At 40.4% G+C, this 21,172-nt stretch overlaps 1 protein-coding gene across 1 annotated transcript in view; it reads left to right on the top strand.

Annotated features, from left to right (window-relative positions):
* Window positions 1-21,172, top strand: part of itga1 (integrin, alpha 1) — a 216,134-nt gene that overhangs the window by 110,509 nt on the left and 84,453 nt on the right. Inside the window, exons 11-14 of the mRNA XM_060822674.1 lie at window positions 3,616-3,760; window positions 6,596-6,738; window positions 10,021-10,164; window positions 12,895-12,987. Of these exons, the coding sequence (XP_060678657.1) occupies window positions 3,616-3,760; window positions 6,596-6,738; window positions 10,021-10,164; window positions 12,895-12,987 (525 nt within the window). The remainder of the gene's footprint in view (window positions 1-3,615; window positions 3,761-6,595; window positions 6,739-10,020; window positions 10,165-12,894; window positions 12,988-21,172) is intronic.

Consider the following 21,172-nt stretch of genomic DNA (forward strand, 5'->3'; position numbering starts at 1 on the left):
GGCAAGGACTGATTAGAGATAGTCAACATGGCTTTGTGCGTGGGAAATCATGTCTCACAAAATTGAGTTTTTTGAAGAAGTAACAAAGAGGATTGATGAGAGCAGAGCAGTAGATATGATCTATATGGGCTTCAGTAAGGCGTTCGACAGGGTTCTCCATAGGAGACTGATTAGCAAGTTTAAATCTCATGGAATACAGGGAGAACTAGCCATTTGGATACAGAACTGGCTCAAAGGTAGAAGACAGAGTGTGGTGGTGGAGGGTTGTTTTTCAGACTGGAGGCCTGTGACCAGTGGAGTGCCACAAGGATCAGTGCTGGGTCCTCTACTTTTTGTCATTTACATAAATGAATGGATGCGAGCATAAGAAATACAGTTATTAAGTTTGCAGATGACACCAAAATGTGAGGTGTAGTGGACAGCAAAGAGGGTTACCTCAGGTTACAACAGGAACTGGACCAGATGGGCCAATGGGCTGAAAAGTGGCAGATGGAGTTTAATTCAGATAAATGCGAGGTGCTGCAATTTGGGAAAGGAAATCTTAGCAGGACTTATACACTTAATGGTAAGGTCCTAGGGAGTGTTCTTGAACAAAGAGACCTCAGAGTGCAGGTTCATAGTTCCTTGAAAATGGAGTCGCAGGGAGATAGGATAGTGAAGAAGGCATTTGGTATGCTTTCCTTTATTGGTCAGAGTATTGAGTACAGGAGTTGGGAGGTCATGTTGCAGCTGTACAGGACATTGGTTAGGCCACTGTTGGAATATTGCGTGCAATTCTGGTCTCCTTCCTATCGGAAAGATGTTGTGAAACTTGAAATGGTTCAGAAAAGATTTACAAGGATGTTACCAGGGTTGAAGGATTTGAGCTATAGGGAGAGGCTGAACAGGCTGGAGCTGTTTTCCCTGGAGCATCGGAGGCTGAGGTTTAAAAAATTATGAGGGGCATGGATAGGATAAATCGGCAAAGTCTTTTCCCTGGGATCGGGGAGTCCAGAACTAGAGGGCATAGGTTTAGGGTGAGAGGGGAAAGATATTAAAGAGACCTGAGGGACAACTTTTTCACGCAGAGGGTGGTGCATGTATGGAATGAGCTGCCAGAGGATGTGGTGGAGGCTGGTACAATTGCAACATTTGAGAGCATTTGGATGAATATATGAATAGGAAGGGTTTGGAGGGATATGGGCCAGGTGCTGGCAGGTGGGACTAGATTGAGTTGGGATATCTGGTCGGCATGACAGGTTGGACCGAAGGGTCTGTTTCCATGCTGTACATCTCTATGACTCTATAATTTATGAACTTATGTCAGCCTTTGTTGCAATAGGGTTTCAGGACATGAATAAGGCAGTCTTACTGCAGCTGTGGAGGGCTTAAGTGAGACCACACCTGGAATACTTTGTACAGTTTTGATATCCTCACCTACGAAAAAATATGCATACTTTAGTATATGTAAATGGCAAGTTCGCCAGAGTGTTTTTCTAGCATTGAAGAGACGTTGGGTGAACTGGGCTTATATTTAATTGAGTTTAGAAAAGTGAGAATGGATCTCATCAAAACATATAAAATTGTGACAGGGCTCGGTGCAGGGATCATGTTCACCCCAGCCAAGAGATCCAAAATAATAGGCCACCATCACAGTATATGCAGTAGACCAATTCGGACTGAAGTGAGGAGAAATATCTTCACTCACAGGGTGGATTTCTGTACCACAGAAGGCTGCAGAGGCAAATCACCGAACATGTTCAGCAAAGATATAGATAAGAAAGAAAGAAGTGAAAAAAGAGGAAAGAAAGAAAGAATTAAAGAGAAAATGAAAGAATTAACAAAAGAAAGAATGAATGGGTGAAAAAAGTAAAAAAAAGGAAAGAAAAAAGAAAGAAAGATGTTGAGGAAAAGTGAAGCTACCGGAGTTCCACTGTTAGGAACATTTCATGCTATTGCTGTGAGGGTTAATGTTGAGCTGTTGGATGTGGTTGTCATGAATTAATTCACCAGTAAAAGACAAGTGCATACCATATTTAACCACAGTATTGCTCAACTTATTGTCTTCCACTGGCTCTTGGACTGGAAAGTCTCCCATCAGGATTTCAGGAGTGAACTCATCCGTGACGTTACATCCAGTGTAAATTGTAAGGAACACATACTGAATTATTCATATGGACTGCAAATGAGCAAAACTCCTCACTAAGACTAGGAATTTAGAAAACTATCTCTTGCATGTTAATTGTCATGTTAGTGCTATCAATTCCTAATGTGGAAACTATGTTAACATTGAAGTAAACTTCCACATTAATAAATACAATGGTTAAGTAGATCCAATTGCAAAATGCTGTCACCTGCGTGCTAGTGTCAGAAATTCTAACTTTGGTGTTGTTATGGTGAGACTTGTGCATCTCATGTAAGTAACACTCATATAGAAATATAACAGCAGCTTAAAAGCAGCTCGCCTTTCCAAACCTGTCAGTGGCTAACTGTATTTAAACAAAAATCAGTAGAAATAAGTCAGCAAAAGCAAAATGAGATTAAATAAAAGGTGCATTTGCATCAGTACTGTACCTCAGTTCCAGCAAACTATTCATTTCAAACCTTAGTCACCAAGCTCCAGTTTACAGACTTTCATCAGAAATTAAATTCCAGGTCTTTGTTGACTCCTTCTAAGAAAATGGGCCGTTCACTAAACACTTGTAAAATGAAGGCCATCTTCCAGTGAGCTCCCTCAAAGCAACACCTGGCCACCCCAGTTCATTAAGATAGAAGGCGAGATCTTGAAAACGAGCACTATATTCCATGTCTTGTGAGATTCCTCGAGATAAAGACAGACATTGACGTTGAAATTCATAATCAATTTCCACATATCAGTTAGCCTCAACTAAAGGAAATAGTTTTGAGGACCAGGATCTCAGGCCTGAGACTGATAATCCCCATGCTCCTACAATGGATTCTTCAAAGCACTGGAGAAGCATCACCAGCATTAGTATCTTCAGAAGGTCTTCCAAATTTGGTAGTAGCTAAAGGGGCCCAATCACAGCATCCTCTCCCCAGTCAGCCTGCCTAGCTTTGAGGTGCTAATCACTTAAAAACAGTATTTCTATTTGCCTGGCAACAGACTCTTGAAGCAATTGCTTTATTTGAAACTCAGTCCTAATAGGAAACCACTAGGATGACAGCAGAAACAATTGAGGGATGTTCTCACAGGATTCCTGAAGAGACTAAACATCTAACCCATGAGTTTCCCTGGTTTGTAACTGATCAAAATGGATCAAGGTCATTCAGGAAGGTATGAAGCACATTAAGGAACTTCATCAAAACAGATAGAAGCAAAGCTGTAGCATCAGAGAGAATGCATTGGATGTATCAGCCACCTCAGAACTCATTGAAATGAAGTCATAGTAAATCATCCTCAATCTCAAAAAGCTATCTAAGAAGAACAAAAGGAATTCAGTGTGACAGTGCAAAAGCATGCAATTGGAAACTCCCTTTTGATTATTATTTACTGTTTCATCTTTCCAGTTGTTAATGTAGCTATCATAACAACTCAAGCTTTGATTATTCAATAACATTTTCCAAAGTTAAATTATATCACAGTTTTTATGCGTGTTTTCCTCATTCTAAACATAGGATGGCATCATGTTAGGAGCGGTTGGAGCTTACGATTGGAATGGAACGGTGCTTTTACTAAAAAACGATGAATCCATTATCCCAGACAATGAATCATTTTTGAACAAATCAAAAGAAGTTAATGAACCTCTTGCTGGATATTTAGGTAAGAAAATCATTGAGATATAGCCTCAGGTGGGATTCTGTGGCGGAATGCACTTTTACAATTTTTACATAGTCTGGAGCTATGTACAGTGATGGTAATGTAGCCTCAAATACAGACTTTCAATGTTTTCAAATACATTTATTGGTTAGTGAAAATGTGAAATTCTGAAGTAGATTTTTTGTTTAATTGCAGTTTATCATCATTTAAAAAGAATGGTTGGTTTCGGGTGAAGTTTCAGTTTATTGGTGGTATTCCCACTTCCTGAGTCAAAAGGTGCTTAGTATCAATAAGATGGATGTGGATGTAATAACCCCTACCCACTTATCTCTTTCCTGAGTGGATATAAATGTCTCTTCCCCCAGCCACAATTCAGGTGGTAAGGAAAATGCACATTTAGCCAGAAGAGTGTGCAATTGGAACACTGCCATTTCCCACTACTGCCCAATTAAATCCCTATTAGAACAGCCTACTGACTGGATAACAGCTGAAGTGCTTGAGTAAGCATTTGATACCCATTCAAGGACCTCATTCTGCCACCATTGTATTCACTCTGAGGGTAGGGTGTGGCCATATGGGAAGCTCTGTTGACCATATGGGAAGGTTGCAGGATTCTGGATTTCAGGGGAAGAAATAGGTGGAATGTCTTCCATCAGCTACCCAGTATCTGATGGAAGAACCTGGCTTTGAGAACTGAGGCCCACTGAGTTCCATCCCCTCAGCCAATCCCTCTCACATTACTAATCATATTACTAGCTATATTTTGCCTATTTTGCCCTCACTAATCTGTGACTTAGGTTCCTTGGCAAATTCCTCAGCCTAATGTTGGTGTATTGCCGTAAGTGCAAAAGTTTTTGGCTGATAGCTTTGAAAGGCACTTAGTTCTGGTAAGATATGATGAAGGGCTATTGCCCAAAACAGGGATTTTCCTGCTCCTCAGAAGCTGCCTGATTAGATTACTTACAGTGTGGAAACAGGCCCTTAGGCCCAACAAGTCACACCAACCCGCAACCCCTACATTTACCCCTTACCTAACACTACGGGCAATTTAGTATGGCCAATTCACCTGACCTGCACATCTTTGGACTGTGGGAGGAAACCGGAGCACCCGGAGGAAACCCACGCAGACACGGGGAGAACGTGCAAACTCCACACAGTCAGTCGCCTGAGTCGGGAATTGAACCCGGGTCTCAGGCGCTGTGAGGCAGCAATGCTAACCACTGTGTCACCGTGCCGCCCATCTGCTGTGCTTTTCCAGCACCACTCTAATCTTGACTCTAATCTCCAGCATCTGCATTACCCACTTTCACCCTACTTAGTTCTGGTAAGCCTACCCCATGGAAGTAATGCAGGGTCCCACCAGTTCTCCTGATGGTGCTGGGCAAAACCCTCTTCAACAACAACATTGAATTCCACCACTTGGGTTTTTTTGAAATATAACTTCTTCTGTTAACTGATGGACAGGTGGAAGGAGCTTTCCCATCCAAACTGCTCACAATATTCCAAATGCAGTCTGATCAGAGTCACACAAAACCTCAGCAGTACATCCCTGCTGCTGTATTCTAGTTCTCTTGAAATGAATGCTAACATTGCATTTGCTTTCTCAACTGTCAATTTAACCTGCATGTTAACCTTAGAGAAACCTGAACTAGGACTCCCACATTCCTCTGTGCTTCAGATTTCTAAAGCTTTGTTTTATCTCAGTAAGACAAGCCCAAATTAAAGGATTTATTGTATTTGTCCTCATCAATTTGTCATAAACAGACAGTACTGAAATTTAAACCTTTTCTGACTGCACCTGACAAAACCTGCAGCACATAATAATGTCTTAACCTGGCCAAGGCTTGAGCATGTCTGTATACCACTATATTATCTCTGCTAGATCTGTCTTGTTGATGAGATAGCATATACCCAAGGATGGTGATATTGTAACCTGAGACACTGTATGTCAGGTGTGGTTCTGTGAATATGACTACATTTTCAAGATGGAGTTAGAAATAGACCTTAGCACTAAAGTTATCAAAGATTATCGGGAGAAACTGGGAACAGAGTACTGTGTTGGATGTGCAGTCATGATCATACAGAACGGTCTATTCCTGCTCTTGTTTTCTATGTTTCTATGTCAAGATGTTCCTTAAGTTGTCTGTGAGACACCTTTCCTAATTCTGACATCAGCTCTCAAGCGTAGGTAAAGAGGACTTTAGCAGGGTCAGTGGAGCTGAGTTTGCTGTTGTCATTTCCAGTACCAAGGTCGATGCCAGGTGGTCCATCCAACTTTATTCCTTCGTTGAGGCTTTTTTAGTGGTTTGCTTCAATTGAGTGGCATGCTGGGCCATTTCAGAGGGCAGTTGATAGTCAAACACATTGGTGTGTTACTGGAGTCATACGTAGGCCAGACCAGGTAAAGATAGCTGTTTCCTTCTCTAAAGACATTAGTGAACCAGATGGACTTTAATGAAAGTTGACCATGGATTCATGGTTATAATTAGACTTTCAATTCCCAGATTGCTTATTGTGAATTTGAATTCTACGATCTGCTGTGGTGAGATTCACATCCTGTGTCCTAAAATGCTACTGGGGTCTCTGGATTATTAGTTCAGCAAGAATACCATTGTGCCACTGTCTCTCCAAAGTTTGATAAGAAAAGATGTTTCAGTTTATTTTTACCTTCTGTTTTTATCATCTTATGAAACAAGTAATAGTTACTTGGGATAATGCTATTAATCAATTAAACCAGGTATGGTTTGCACACCATACAGAAGCACTTCTTGTAATCTCTACAAAATACTCAATCTCTGCTTGAAATTTCATGACAGTCTATTGATTTCCAATACTTAGGTTACTCTCTGAGCTCTGTCTCAGTTCCTGGGGATGTGTGGTATGTTGCTGGGCAACCTCGATATAATCATACCGGACAAGTTATTATTTATACTTCAAAGGGAAAGAAAACAAGCATTGTACAGACCCTGAAAGGAGAACAGGTATTTCATTAAACAATTGTGTCGCCATTGTGCTCAGCATTATGCCTTTGAAAGTTGTGATAGAATTTCTACATCATGTTAAACATGTGACTTGAGTTGTTTCCTGATTATACTTTAATCAGATATTATAATGTAACATAAAAAGGAATGTATGGGGTTCCATTGTTTCTGTTAATTATCTAAATTTAATATGTCTTTTCCAAATCCTAGTTCAGAACAGGAGACTGTCATGTAACAATCTAATTTCATTTATGACCTAAAAGTAAAATGTTACATTGCTTTGTGCAGAGAGATCACATAGGAATTCAAAGCCTTTTGTACATTATTGACATGATATTCAGTAAAAGCTGAATATCACTTTGAGGTACAGGAAGTGGAGCAGTTAGAACCATATACAGATGTTTCTGATTAAAAATGGATTACAGCATTGGTTCTGTGGTCTGGACACATTAAGTAGATTTTGGAGCTGAATTTCAGATCTATTAAATTGCCTTCTTCAAATTGCTAAGATTTTTCACTTAACTTATTTAAAATGTTGAAATTCAGACAAACATGCATGTTCATTCCATATTCCTAGTTATTTCGAGAATTTTGTAATGACCTCCTTGTTTAACCACAATGGTCTTTATACTCATAATGCTGCCAAATTGCTATTACTTTGGGAGTTGCAGGATATAAAGGAACAATGAGTTATGTACTTATCAGCATTGTGTGTGGATTGAAGGAAAATCTGTATCAGATGATATTCTCACACAGGCTTCAGTTAATAATAGTGTTATGCATATATCACAAAAACAAAACACCTACTGCTATATTTTGGTGTTTTCTGTCATGGAACCTGTTGCTTACACTTATACAGTATCAATAAATCATGACATTATCAGTTAGTATTTTCTCTAAACTCATGTTATCTTAAAGGGGAGATGGGATAGGCCTGTTGACTATAGCTATGGTAATCATATTATCAACTCACTGAGAGCGTCATCTGTATTATAGAGTTGGTACAAACTGCATAACTTGTTAAACATGTGCAGCTCTTCCAACAAAAACAAAATGCTATGAATACCAGAAATCTGAAACACAAACAAAATACTTTGGGGAAAAAGCTCAGCAGGTCAGACAACATCTTTGGAGAGAAACTAATGTTTCAGGTCAATGACCCTTGATCAGAACTGGAGAATCAGCAAATATGACCCCAGCTTCCAGATGCTTATCATTTAATTATCTATCTCTCTTCCATGTTGAATTTAATGCTCTTGGCATGCTACTGTGATCCAATGAAGCAACAGTTCTTCTGTCCTCTTGGCACTCTATCACCTTCTGGATTCAATATTCAGTGCAACAACTTTACATCATAATATCTCCTCAATTTAATTTTATTTAGCAGGGTTGATCCTCATCTTCTTTCTTTCTTTGTCTGTTCATGTGGCATTCAGATGGTTTTTATGTTTCAATCCATGCCTTATTTTGACTCAGTCATTGTTCCTTTCTTGCTCTCTTCAACTGTTACACCATGAACTTCTTGTTTTAATTTTTCCTGGTCTCCCCCCTCTCACAAGCCTTTCATCTTGTTTGCCTGTCACCTCCCTCCATTAGCTGGCTTAAAAATTCTGACATGTGTGTCTGTCTTCCATTCTGATGAGCAGTCTTGACCTGAAATATTAACTGTGTTTCTCTTCATAGATGTGCCTGACCTATTCAGATTTTCCAGCATTTTTTGTTCTCGAAGTTCACAACAATAAGCTATGGTCAGGAGCTATGTGACCTGTTGTAGTTCCAGGCTGAGGGTGAAAGTTTGACAGGTTGACATCATATTTATACCTGCACTGAGTTTCCAACCCCATACTCTCTCAGCCACAAGGCCATCCACCTCTGCCTCCATAACATCGCCTCTTCTACCTCAGTCAGAAGTCACATGACAGCAAGTTATAGTCCAACAGGTTTATTTGAAAGTGCTTTTGAAGCGCTGCCCCTTACCTGCCAAAATCTTGTGAATTCAAATAAACCCATTGGACTATAACGTGGTGTCATTTGACTTATGACTTTGTCCACCCCAGTCCAACACCGGTCCAGCATCATGTCTACCTCAGTTGATCTGCTAATGATGTCTTCAAATATGTCTTTATTGCCTCCAAACTTAAACAATTACTCTCCCCCCTCCCGGCCAACCTTCCATTCACCATGCCATGAGAACGCAAGCTCATCTCTAAATAATTATTTTCGATCATAAAATTCCAAAACCCATAACCTCCTGATCTAATTTGATATTGAATCTCAAACTTCTGCACCTCAAACTTATTATTGTCATTCCTGTATTTAAATATTTGCACACCACCATCTCATTTATCTCTGTGAGCTCCTCTAGCTATACAATGGGCCGACCCCTTTTCTGCAATTTCCTTCTCTTTAACCCTGTCATTGGGATTGTTTAACTGTTTAGACTCTGCACTCTGGAATTTTTTTCCTAAAACTCTCTGCCTTCCCATCTCCCTCTGCTTCTGTAAGGGCAAACACTTTAAAGCATTAAAATAAACATCTTTGAACAATTTGTTGGTCATTTTTTGTATGCTTTAATTAGGATCATTTTTTCTGACACCTTTACAAAATAATTTGACATTTTCTTTATCTACATGCAAAGGTGACAGATGATTATAAGATATTATTGCAGCTGTCTGGTTTCCACCTCTCGTTTCAATACATGGTATATGCAACCTGAAAGCCACAAAGCCAGTGCAGTATAGCAAAAGAATAAATGAAATGTCAGCTGTATTTCTGGATGATTAGATTACATTCCCTACAGTGTGGAAACAGGCCCTTCAGCCCAACAAGACAAAACCGACCCTCTGGAGAGCAACCTACCCAGACCCATTCCCCTACATTTACCTCTGACTAATGCACCTAACACTATGGGCAATTTAGCATGGCCAGTTCACCTAACCTGCGCATCTTTGGACTGTGGGAGGAAACTGGAGCACCCAGAGGAAGCCCACGCAGACACGGGGAGAATGTACAAACTCCACACAGACAGTTGCCCGAGGTGTGAATTGAACCCAGGTCCCTGGCCCTGTGAGGCAGCAGTGCTAACCATTGAGCCACCGTGCCACCCCAGAAGTGGCAGGTTGAGTACAATGTGGGAGAGTGTGAGGTCATGCACTTTGGAAGGAGGAAAAGAGGCATGGATTATTTTCTAAATGGGGAGAAAATTCAGAAGTCTGAAGTCAAAGAGACAGAAGCAACAACATGTTCTGTTTGTGTGACCTGAATGTTATTCCTCTTTTTCAGATTGGTTCATACTTTGGCAGCACTGTGTGTGCCATTGACGTCGATAAAGATTCGTTAACTGATATTCTTCTTGTTGGAGCTCCTATGTTTATGGGATCTGAGAAAGAAGAGCAAGGAAGAGTTTATGTTTACAATCTGAGAGAGGTGATAAATTGAAATAATACACATCTCAGTTATAAAGTAAACATAGAATTACACATGTCATAAAATCACACCCAATGCTAAATATGCAATCATTCCACATTAAAATAGCAAACTCATTCAATAATATTTCTGCCCTATGAATCATTTAACCATATTATTCTGAGTGGTGGCCAAGGATCATATTGTAACTCAAAGTAATTTCATTGGGAATTATAAAGACAAAGCTGCAAGTCTAACACTGTCAAAATATCTATCTGTAACATTTTCCTAACAACCCTGTGTGTATTAACTTATGTTGGTTCCTCGTTAAGCAACATCTTGATTTTAAATTTCTCCTAATTGTTTTCACATCCCTCCCAGACCTCACCCTCCCCATCCCTGAAATTTCCTTCAGCCCCACAATTCTTCAAAGACATCAAGCTCATTGAATTCTGGACCCTTGAGTATCGATGATTTAAAGTGTGCCAACCATCAGTAGCCTTCGCTTCCCTTCTGGACTGCCTTCCCCATGATTCTCAGTCTTGCAATCTCACTTTCCTCCTTCAAGAAACTCTTCAAAAACCAAGAATTTGAACATCTGATCTGTTATCTCCCCACTCAGTATGTGAAATGTCATGGAAGTTTTCATTGCATGTCAGGTGGTATATAAATAGAAGTTATTTTTGGCAAAATTCATGAAAGAAATAAAATTTCTCAATTCGTCCCATCACATGCAACTTTAAAAAAAACCTTTTTTGAACAAAATTACAAATGTAGCAAAATACAAGTAATGCCTTGCTTTGAGGAGTGCTAGCTCATGTAATCTTTTTCATGCTAAAAGAAATGCAGGATTTATGTAATCCATATAAAAGACTCGCTGTGTAGCAAATATTGAGAGAAAGTCCTGAGGCATAAGCACACATTCTTCCCAAGGGAACTAAGAATAATGTTCCTTATATCTTCTATCTTCTTAATATTTACATACTGTGAAACAGTAATACCCTGTTGAAACAGAGTTAGCATTGAACAGATTTTGAACGCAAGACTTGATTTATATCTAGGATTTATAAAAACAAAATGCAATTCTGGAGCAAGGAGCTGAATCTTGATTTCTCCATGAATGGTGAAACCCTGCTGCCAGGAACAAAAGCGGGAGCTGACCTCACTTCCGTGGTGGGAGCATGTCACTGTCAGTGAGTAGTTTCTAAACCATCACCGAACGAGGCTTCCAACTGAGGATAGCGACCTACCTGTAAGTGTTGCTGGCTCAATTAGACAGTTCAGCAGCATCAGTACTAGCAGTAAGCTGAGACTACTGCACCAGGATGTGTGTGTGCCTCAGTGATGAGTGCCCTCAAAGACACGTAAATGTTTCTGAGGAAGACAGGGTCAGGCAGAAGAGGCAATGGTCTAGTGGTATAATCACCAGACTGTTAATACAGAAGCTCAGCTAATAGTCTGGAGACCCAGGTTCAAATTCTGCCGTGGCAGATAGTGGATTTTGAATTCAATGAAGAGTCTAATGATGACCATGAAATCATTGTGTGAACCCATCTGGTTCACTAACATCCTTTAGGAAAGGAAATCCTTACCTGGTCTGGCTTACATGTGACTGCAGACCCACAGCAATATGTTTGACTCTCAACTGCTTTCTTGGGATCAGGGATGGGCAATAATTGCTGGAGCCAGCGACACCAACATTCCATGAATAAATATTTTAAAAAGTAGGGTCTTGTAAGGTGTAGAGTTTAGTTAATGAGCTGTAGGCTATCATCCGTGGTGACCATTGATTTGGTTTGATAATAAATTAAATCAATTGTGGGCCTTTCGGTTTGGCACTGGCTTAATTAGTTGTTTTTTAAATGTCTTCATCACTGAGGTTACTGTCATTGTAATGTGCCAATGCAGGACAATGAGGGTTGCAGGATTTGGGATAGCCTAGTGCAGGGGTGGGGAACCTATGGCCTTAAAACCACATGAGGCCGTCTAGGCCATTGTGTGTGGCTTTTTGAATGAATTCAAATTTTGCAGAACAAATCTTTTATTTTTTATTAATATGTTTTTTACGTCCTTTATTATTTTTATTTTAATCTTAAAATGAATTTATTTAAAATACCAGAGAGTAAAAGAAAATTCAACGAAATAATCCTCCTAGACTGACCGCCACAATTAAAAAATTGGTTTGTCATAAGGGCTAAAACTGCAGGCCTCCATGCTGCAACCAAATATTCAAATGTTTTCCTACAAAAAGCAGTCACAACAAAGTCATTAAAAGGTTAGTTAACTTTAGAACTAACATTTTTTTCTTTTTTTTGAGTTAGTTAATACATAGTAGTTAGATTTTTACAAAATAATGTGAATTTTGAAGAATATATGATTGAAGTTTCTTGGATGCGGCCTTATTAGATTACAATTAACATAATGCTGCCTTCCAACATGAAAAGGTTCCCACCTCTGGCCTAGCGCCTACCCTCCCACTCCACTGCATAACATAAGACTTTTAAAACAGAAGTATTTACTCACTTCTTTCATTTGTGGTTTCGAGGTATGAAACGATAACCTTACAAACTATTTTTTAATAACAGAACAGGCATCATAACGTCTTAAAGTATGGTCCCACTCACCTGACTCCTAGACATCAAGCTTTGCCTTGGTAAACTGCAAGAGCTTGTCATTTGTTCAGATGCATTTATACAAATTCAGGTAGCATTGAAGCATGCATCTGAATCTTCATTTCTTTCTTTATTTTAGAATGAGTTTCACTATCAAATGATCCTTGAGCCATTAAAACAGCAGTGTGGTTGTCACTCTGTCTCAGGTCTCCGTGCAGAGAAATTCAATGAGGTAGGTTAAAAATAAAATATGTTCCTTTGAAAACTTCCTGCATCTGAAGGACACTTGTTAAATATCAGACCACACACTGGGTCTAGCTATTTTTCTGCGGTTCCTGGTGACTGCCTTAGAATAGGTGTTCGGCCTCTTACAAATGTAAATAGGAGGTAAGAGTGGATTTTTCTCCAAAGATGCTGCCAGATCTTCTGAGCTTTTCCAGCAATTTCTCTTTTTGTTTCTGATTTACAGTATGAGTAATTCTTTCATCTTTTTTGTCTAATATTTGCTTTGGAAACCTTTGCCAAGACTGACATGAAATGAGCAGCACAGGGTTACTCAGGGTTATTCAGTAGTCACTGTGATCAAATCAGCAACGACAATTCATGTTAATAAGTGGCAAGTAACATTCATGTAACACAAATACAAGGCAATGATCGACTCCACCAAGAGTCTAACCATCCATTCTTGAAATTTAAAGTCTTACTATCTCTGAATCCCCTACTATTACAATTCTGGGCGGTTGCTGTTGATAAGAAACTGGACCAGCTATACAAATGCTGTGGCAATAAGAGCCTAGTGATATTATCACTGGATTTTTAATCCGGAGACCCATATCGTGTTCTGGGGACCAGGGTTTGAATTAAAAGTCTGATGATGACCATAAATCGATGTTGAAAAAACCCATCTGGTTCACTAACGTCCTTTAAGCAAGGAAACTGCCATCCTTATCTGTTCTGGCCTACATGTGTCTCCAGATCCACAGCAATGTAGTTGACTCTTAACCTAATGAGCAATGCCCTCAGACTGTGAATGAACAAAAAAACGCAGGTCAGAAGTTTGAAAATTCTGCGGAGTGAAACCCACCTGCTGACTCCTCAAAACCTAGCTACCATCTACATGAAACAGGACAGGAGTGTGTTGGAATACTCTCTGCTAGAAGATAGATGAGGGAAGATGGATATTAGCAAAGTCTTTGACAAGGTTCCACATGGTAGACAGATTAGATTCACGTAGAATTCAGGGAGACCTGGCCAATTCGAGATGAAATTGGCTTGACAGTAGGAAACAGATGGTGGTGGGGTGCTGTCTTCAAATTGGAGGCCTATGACCAATCATGTTTTGCAGGGATCTGTGCTGGATCCACTGTTGTTCGTCATTTATTCAAACGATTTGGATGTGAATATAGGAAGCATGGTTAGTGCAGATGACGCCATAATTGGTGGCATGTGGACAGTGAAGAAAATTATCTCTAAGAGTACAAAGTAATCCCAATGGGCCATGGAGTGGCAGATGGATTTTAATTTAGATACATACAAATGTTGCATTTTGGTAAGACAAACAAGGACAGGACTTATACAGTTAATGGAAAGGCTCTGAGGAGTGTTGGTGAACAGAGAGACTGAGGGGTTCAGGCACATAGTTCCATGAAAGTTGTGTCACGGGTACATAGGGTGGGTAAGATGGCAGTAGGCATGTTTGCCTTCATTTCTCAAACCACTGAGTATAGGGGTTGGGACATCATGTTGTGGTTGTACAGGATGTAGGTGAGGTCACTTTTGAAATATTGTGTACAGTTCTGATCACCCTACTATGGGAAGGATATTAAGTTGGCAAGGGCACAGAAAAGATCAACAAGGATGTCGCCAGGGCTGCAGCATTTGAGTTATGAGGAAAGGCTAGATATGGACTTCTTTCAGTGGACCACAGGAGGTTGAGGTATGACCTAATAGAAGTCTATAAAACAATGAGGGTCATAAATAAGGTGAATAGCAAATGTATTTTCACTAGGGTAGAAGAGTTCAAAACTAGAGAGTGGAATTTTCAGGTGAGTAGAGAAAGATTTAAAAACAATATGAGGGGCAACTTTTTCACACAGAGGATGATTTTTGGAATGAACTGCCAGTGGAAGTTTCTAAGTTCCGAAGCGGGTACAGTTACCATATTTAAAAGACATTTGGACAGGTAGATGAATAGGAACGGTTTAAAGGGATGTAGGCCAAACACAGACCAATGGGAAACCTGGTCGTCATGGACAAGTAGGACCAAAGGGTCTGTTTTCATGCTGTATTACTGTACACCTTTATGACTATAACTGCAGTGCCAACAACACTCAAGAAGTGCAATATTCTCCAGGGCAATTCAGCCCACTTGACACCCCCTGAAATTGAGTGTAAACATGCTCCAACGCACAGAACCAGCAGTGTGTGCCACCTACAAGATACTGCAACTCATCAAGACTCCTTAGACAGTACCTTCTAAAAACACAACAACTACCATCCAGAAGGACAAGGCCAGCAGATACATCAGAACATCAGCATCTGCAATTTCCTTTAAGGCACACAACATTCTCAGATGTAACTATATTACAATTCCTTCATTGTGGCTGGTTCAAAGTTCTCAAATTCCATCCATATTGATGCCATGGGTATATCTGCATTTGACCAACACCTTGTATGAAGAGCAATTATTTTTATTGTTCATTCATGGGATGCGGCTGTTACTGTTTGGACCACCATTTGTTGCCCTTAAGAAGATGGTGGTCGACTTTATTCTTGAATTGTTGCGATCCATTTGGTGCAGGTTCAACCACAATGTCATTCATGAGAATATCCTCCAGTGATGTCCTGAAACTAAGATGACAAATTTCTAACAATTTAAACCATCTCCTTTTGTCATACATATGTCAAACCAGTGGAGAAATTTCCTCCTAATTCCTGTTGATTTTAGATTTGGTAGGGATCCTTGATGACAAGCTCTTCCAAATACTGCCTGGATGTCAAAGGCAGTCACTCGCATTTCACTTCTGGAATTCAGATCTTTTGTCCATGTTTGAACCAAACCAGCTGGAATGAGGTCAGGAGCTGAGTGGCCCTGATGGGACCGATGCTGAGCATTAGTAAGCAGGTTGTTGCTGTACAAATGCTGCTGATAGCACTGTTGATGACAAGTTTAATCAGTTTATTGATGAAGAAAAGTAGACGAATGGGGGACAAATGACCAGGTTGGATTTACACCGTTCTTTGTGCACAGGAAAACCCAGGGCAAGTTTGCACATTGTTGGGTAGATGCCAGTATTGTAACTGTACTGGAAGAGCTAGGCTGTGACAGCAACAAGTTCTGGACTAAAAGTCTGCAGTACAATTGCTGGAATGTTGTTAGGTCCCATAGTCTTCATAGTATCCACTCACTCCAACCATTCTTTGACATCATGTGGTGTGAATCGAATTGGCTGATGACTGGCATCTGTGACTGGGGACCACTGGAGGAGGCTGAGATGGATCATCCATTTGGCACCTCTGGCTGAAGCTTGCTGGAAATGCTTCAGCCTTACCTTTTGTATTCATGTACATGCATCCCTCATCATTGAGGACGGGGAGATCTGTGGTTGTTTAAGTTTCAATTATCCACCACCATTAACAAATAGATGCAGCAGGACTGCGTAGCTCATATCTGTTCCATTAGCTGTGGAATTTTCCTTGTGGGAGGTGGGATGGAGCAGCAAAAAGGAAGGGAAGGTTTCATTCATAACTGCTCGGAAATCCAGACAGCATTCCTCTTGCTTCAGAGGAACTATTTTTGAAAATTTCCACAACTCTTTTTAAAATAGTTTTCCATAGGATGTGGGTGTCTCTGTAGTGGCCAGCATTAATGGTAATCAACCATTACCATCAAGCCAGGCGATCAACCCTGGTTCAATGGACAGTGCAGGAGGGCTTGCCAGAAGCAGCATTAAGTTAACTTGGTGAAGCTACAACACAGGATTGCAGCATAAACAGCGAGTAATGAACAGAGCCAAGAACTTCAGCCAAGTAATGCAATATTCACCATTTTTAAAATAGCAACTTGACAGATGATGACTGCTGGGCCAAGTCATGTTTCTAAATGCTAAGACCCAGTTTTAGATTTTCCTACTTCGGGGTTTGCCTCTTTACCAGGGTCTCCCAAAGTGGGGGAGGTTTGAGGACCCTAACTGGAGTCACAAACTTAAATATTATAGCTGCAAATCAGCAATGGCTGCCACAGGAGCTTCACCCTCTCCCTCGTCCTTACAGTTGTTTTCTTCCTATCCCATGTTCTCCTAGGCCTTACCTCACCCCCTTCGCTCTGCCAGTTCTCACCAATGGACCATGTTAATTTTCAAACCATAAATGGAATCACAGTGGGAAAGTTCAGATAGTGCTATTGTGGGAATGGCTAGTCATCTTGAACCCCAGGACAATGGGGACATGGGCTAAAATCCCATTGTGGAAGATGGTGAAATGTAGATTCAATTCAAAATCTGGAATTAAAAAGCCAGCTTAATAAAGCTAGTAAACTGTCAATTGTCTTGAAAACACTTCTGGTTCATTATTAACCTTCAGGGAAGGAAGTCTGCTATCTGTGTGGTACATTCCACATTTTATGAGAATGATTCCAAAAATGAGGAACGTTAGTTATAAAAAGAGACTGAATATTTGGGACTCTTTTCCTTGGAGAGAAGAGCACTGAAAAGAGATTTGATAGAGTTTTTCAAAATCGTGTGCGAGTTGCATAGAGTAGATAGGGAGAGATTGTTTCTGCTCGCAAAAGAATAAAGGTCAAGAGAGCATTGATTTAAGTGATGTGTAACAAAGCAAGGGTAATATGAGAAAAAGCTTTTTCACACAGCTAGGGTACAGAATGCACACTTGGAAGTGCGGTGGACATAGGTTCAATTAGATTCAGAGAGTCAGAGAGATGTATAGCATGGAAACAGACCCTTCGTCCATGCCGACCAGATATCCCAACCCAATCTAGTCCCACCTGCCAGCACCCGACCCATATCCCTCCAAATTCCTCCTATTCATATACCCATCCAAATGCCTTTTAAATGTTGCAATTGTACTAGACTCCACCACTTCCTCTGGCAGCTCATTCCATACACTTACCATTCTCTGTGTGGAAACGTTGCCTCTTAGGTCTCTTTTATAACTTCCCCTGTCACTCTAAACCTGTGCTCTCTAGTTCTGAACTCTCCCACCACAGGGAAGAGACTTTGCCTATTTATCCTATCCATGCCCCTCATAATTTTGTAAACCTCTATAAGGTCACCCCTCAGTCTCCGACACTCCAGCAAAAACAGCCCCAGCATGTTCAGCCTCTTCCAATAGCACAAATCCTCCAACCCTGGCAACACCCTTGTCAATGTTTTCTGAACCCTTTCAAGTTTCACAACGCCTTTCCGATAGGAAGGAGACCAGAATTGCATGCAATATTCCAAAAGTGGCTTAACCAATATTCTGTACAGCCACAACATGACCTCCCAACTCCTGTACTCAATATTCTGACCAATAAAGGAAATCATACCAAACTCCTTCTTCAATATCCTATCTACCTGCGACTCTACTTTCAAGGAGCTATGAACCTGCACACTACGGTCTCTTTGTTCAGCAACACTCCCTTGGACCTTACTATTAAGTGTATAAGTCCTACATTCAAAAGGACATTAGGTAATCAGTTGGATTGAAATGGTGTGCACGGATATGTGAAAGAGGCAAGAGGTTGGCACGAGGTAATAGCACCAAGGCAGGCAGGATAGACCAAATGGCCTCCTTCTGTGCTGTAACAATTGTGTGATTTAGTGACTCCATATGCACAATGACGTGGATGACTCTTAACTCATTTCGGGATATTAGGGATGAGCAATAAATGCTGGTCTGGCCAGTGCTGTCCACACCCCATGATGAAATTTTTTTTAAAAAATTTGGAAAGCATTGGTCAACACACTACATCTGTTTCAGGCTTGTAAATGAGACTAAAGTTTCTTCCACTTTTTTTTTGTAAAACCATTGTGAAAGTCTTAAACACACGTTGCTCAAAATGGATAAGCAGAACGACACAATAAAGTTTAAACATTAATTCTGTGATCCTAAGCTCCCGAATGGGAAGTTATGCTGAGTTGTTTGCAACATTGTAGCACTGACTTTCCAATCTCAGCCTGTGAAAACAATTCTCCGCTATGGCAGTGCCCCATCTTTATAAGCTTAAGAACACTTTTTTTTAAATTAAATGCCACCCACAATGAACCCTGAACAAATATAAATAGTTCAGTTTTAATTCCAAATACTTCTAAAATCAAGTATATATAAATATTAAATAAAGCAAATAACTGTGGATGCTGGAAATCTGAAACAGAAGCAGAAATTGCTGGGGAAATTCAGCAAGCCTGGGAGCATTTAAGGAGAGAAAGCAGAGTTAATGTGTCAAGTCCAGTGCCCAGTTCTGAAGAAGGGTCACAGGAATCAAAACATTATTTCTAGTTTTTCTCCACAGATGCTGCCAGACATGAAGCATTTCTCCAGCAATTTCTGTTTCTCTGTTATGTCTAATTATTAATTTTATCTTCAACTGTGAGGCAAGTATAATATTTGGACTTGATAATCTTCATTTATGAGCATAGTATCTCACAGAGGTACGAGGAGCCAAAGTAAGCCTTCACTTGAAAAGCACAGGATGATTAGAATGGGCATGTTTCTCTGTTTACAGATCGCTGGAAATCATTGTTCCTTGATCTGACTTTTTTGCTCAGTATCATTGTTGAATTCCTCTGCTAACTTTGTCTGGGATGCACAGAGGTTTTCTGGTTGGATACATTTTTTGTTGTCTTTGTGTTTTTTTTCTAGCATGCTCTCCAAACTCAGGAAATGTTGCAGAGTTTTGTTTTTAATTGAGAAGACGATAGACCCAGTTTCAATTTAAAACCACTCAGAGCGCTGATCATGTGTGCTAAGTCTCCGTCAAAGAGACTTGTACAATTACAAAATTTAAAAGGCATCTGGATGGGTACATGAATAGGAAGGGTTTAGATGGATATGGGACAAATACTGACCAATGGGATTGGATTAATTTAGGATATCTGGTCGGGATGGACAAATTGGACCAATGGATCTGTTTCATGCTATATGGCTCTATGTCTCTGTCCTTTCTCTGCAATTCAAAGTTCTACTCATTCAGTTGTAACATTATGTCTGTAACGAGCTTAATGTTGAACAATCTCACATTATCTGACAGCTTACTAAACACTTCATTCTTTGATTTTAAAAAAGTGATAATATCAGGCATTAGATCTAAAACTATTTGCAGGACTTTTTCTCAACTTGTACTTCTATAACAATAATTAAAGATTATATCATTATTTTTACTATAAATTAAATATTTATATGACTGGTTCTGTTACAATTCCAGTCAATGCATTTCAAGGATGTTGATAATGGGGCTTTCAGGAATTGTTTTACAACAGAATATCAGGGAGATGGTTTAATTCATCTCTTGCTGAAGATAGTCATTTCTTAGCTGTTTAGAGTCATAAATGTTATTTTCCACTTCTTAATTAATACTGTTCAATCTTGCTGCATCCAACATTGACTGCTCCAGTATCTGAGGACTGGCAATTGGTATTGTGCATTGTACAGTCATCAGTGATGATGCACATCTCTGACATTATGAAGCAGGGATGATGGTTAGGCCAACGACATGACCTGAGGAATGCCGGTGTAACTACGGAACTAGTGCCTATCTTCCATAGTTACACTGGCACCACTCCCCACCTCTTCCTCCGCTACATTGATGACTGCATTGGCGCCACCTCGTGCTTCCGCGAGGAGGTTGTGCAATTCATCAACTTCACCAACACATTCCACCCTGATCTTAAATTTACCTGGACCATCTCTGACACCTCCCTCCCCTTCCTAGACCTCTCCATCTCCATTAATGACAACCGACTTGACACTGACATTTTTTACAAACCCACCGACTCCCACAGCTACCTGGATTACACCTCTTCCCACCTTACCTCCTGCAAAAATGCCATCCCGTATTCCCAATCCCTCTGCCTCTGCCATATCGGCTCCCAGGAGGACCAATTCCACCACAGAACACACCAGACGGTCTCCTTCTTTAGAGACCGCAATTTCCCTTCCCACATGGTTAAGGATGCCCTCCAACGCATCTCGTCCACATCCCTCACCACCACCTTCAGACCCCACTCATCCAACTGTAACCAGGACAGAACGCCTCTGGTGCTCACCTTCCACCCTATCAACCTTCGCATAAACCACATCATCCGCCGACATTTCCACCACCTCCAAACGGATCCCACCACCAGGGATATATTTCCCTCCCCACCCCTTTTCACCTTCCGCAAAGACCATTCCCTCTATGACTACCTGGTCAGGTCCAT

This window comes from Hemiscyllium ocellatum, chromosome 1, assembly GCF_020745735.1.
Source record: "Hemiscyllium ocellatum isolate sHemOce1 chromosome 1, sHemOce1.pat.X.cur, whole genome shotgun sequence".
NCBI lineage: Eukaryota > Metazoa > Chordata > Chondrichthyes > Orectolobiformes > Hemiscylliidae > Hemiscyllium > Hemiscyllium ocellatum.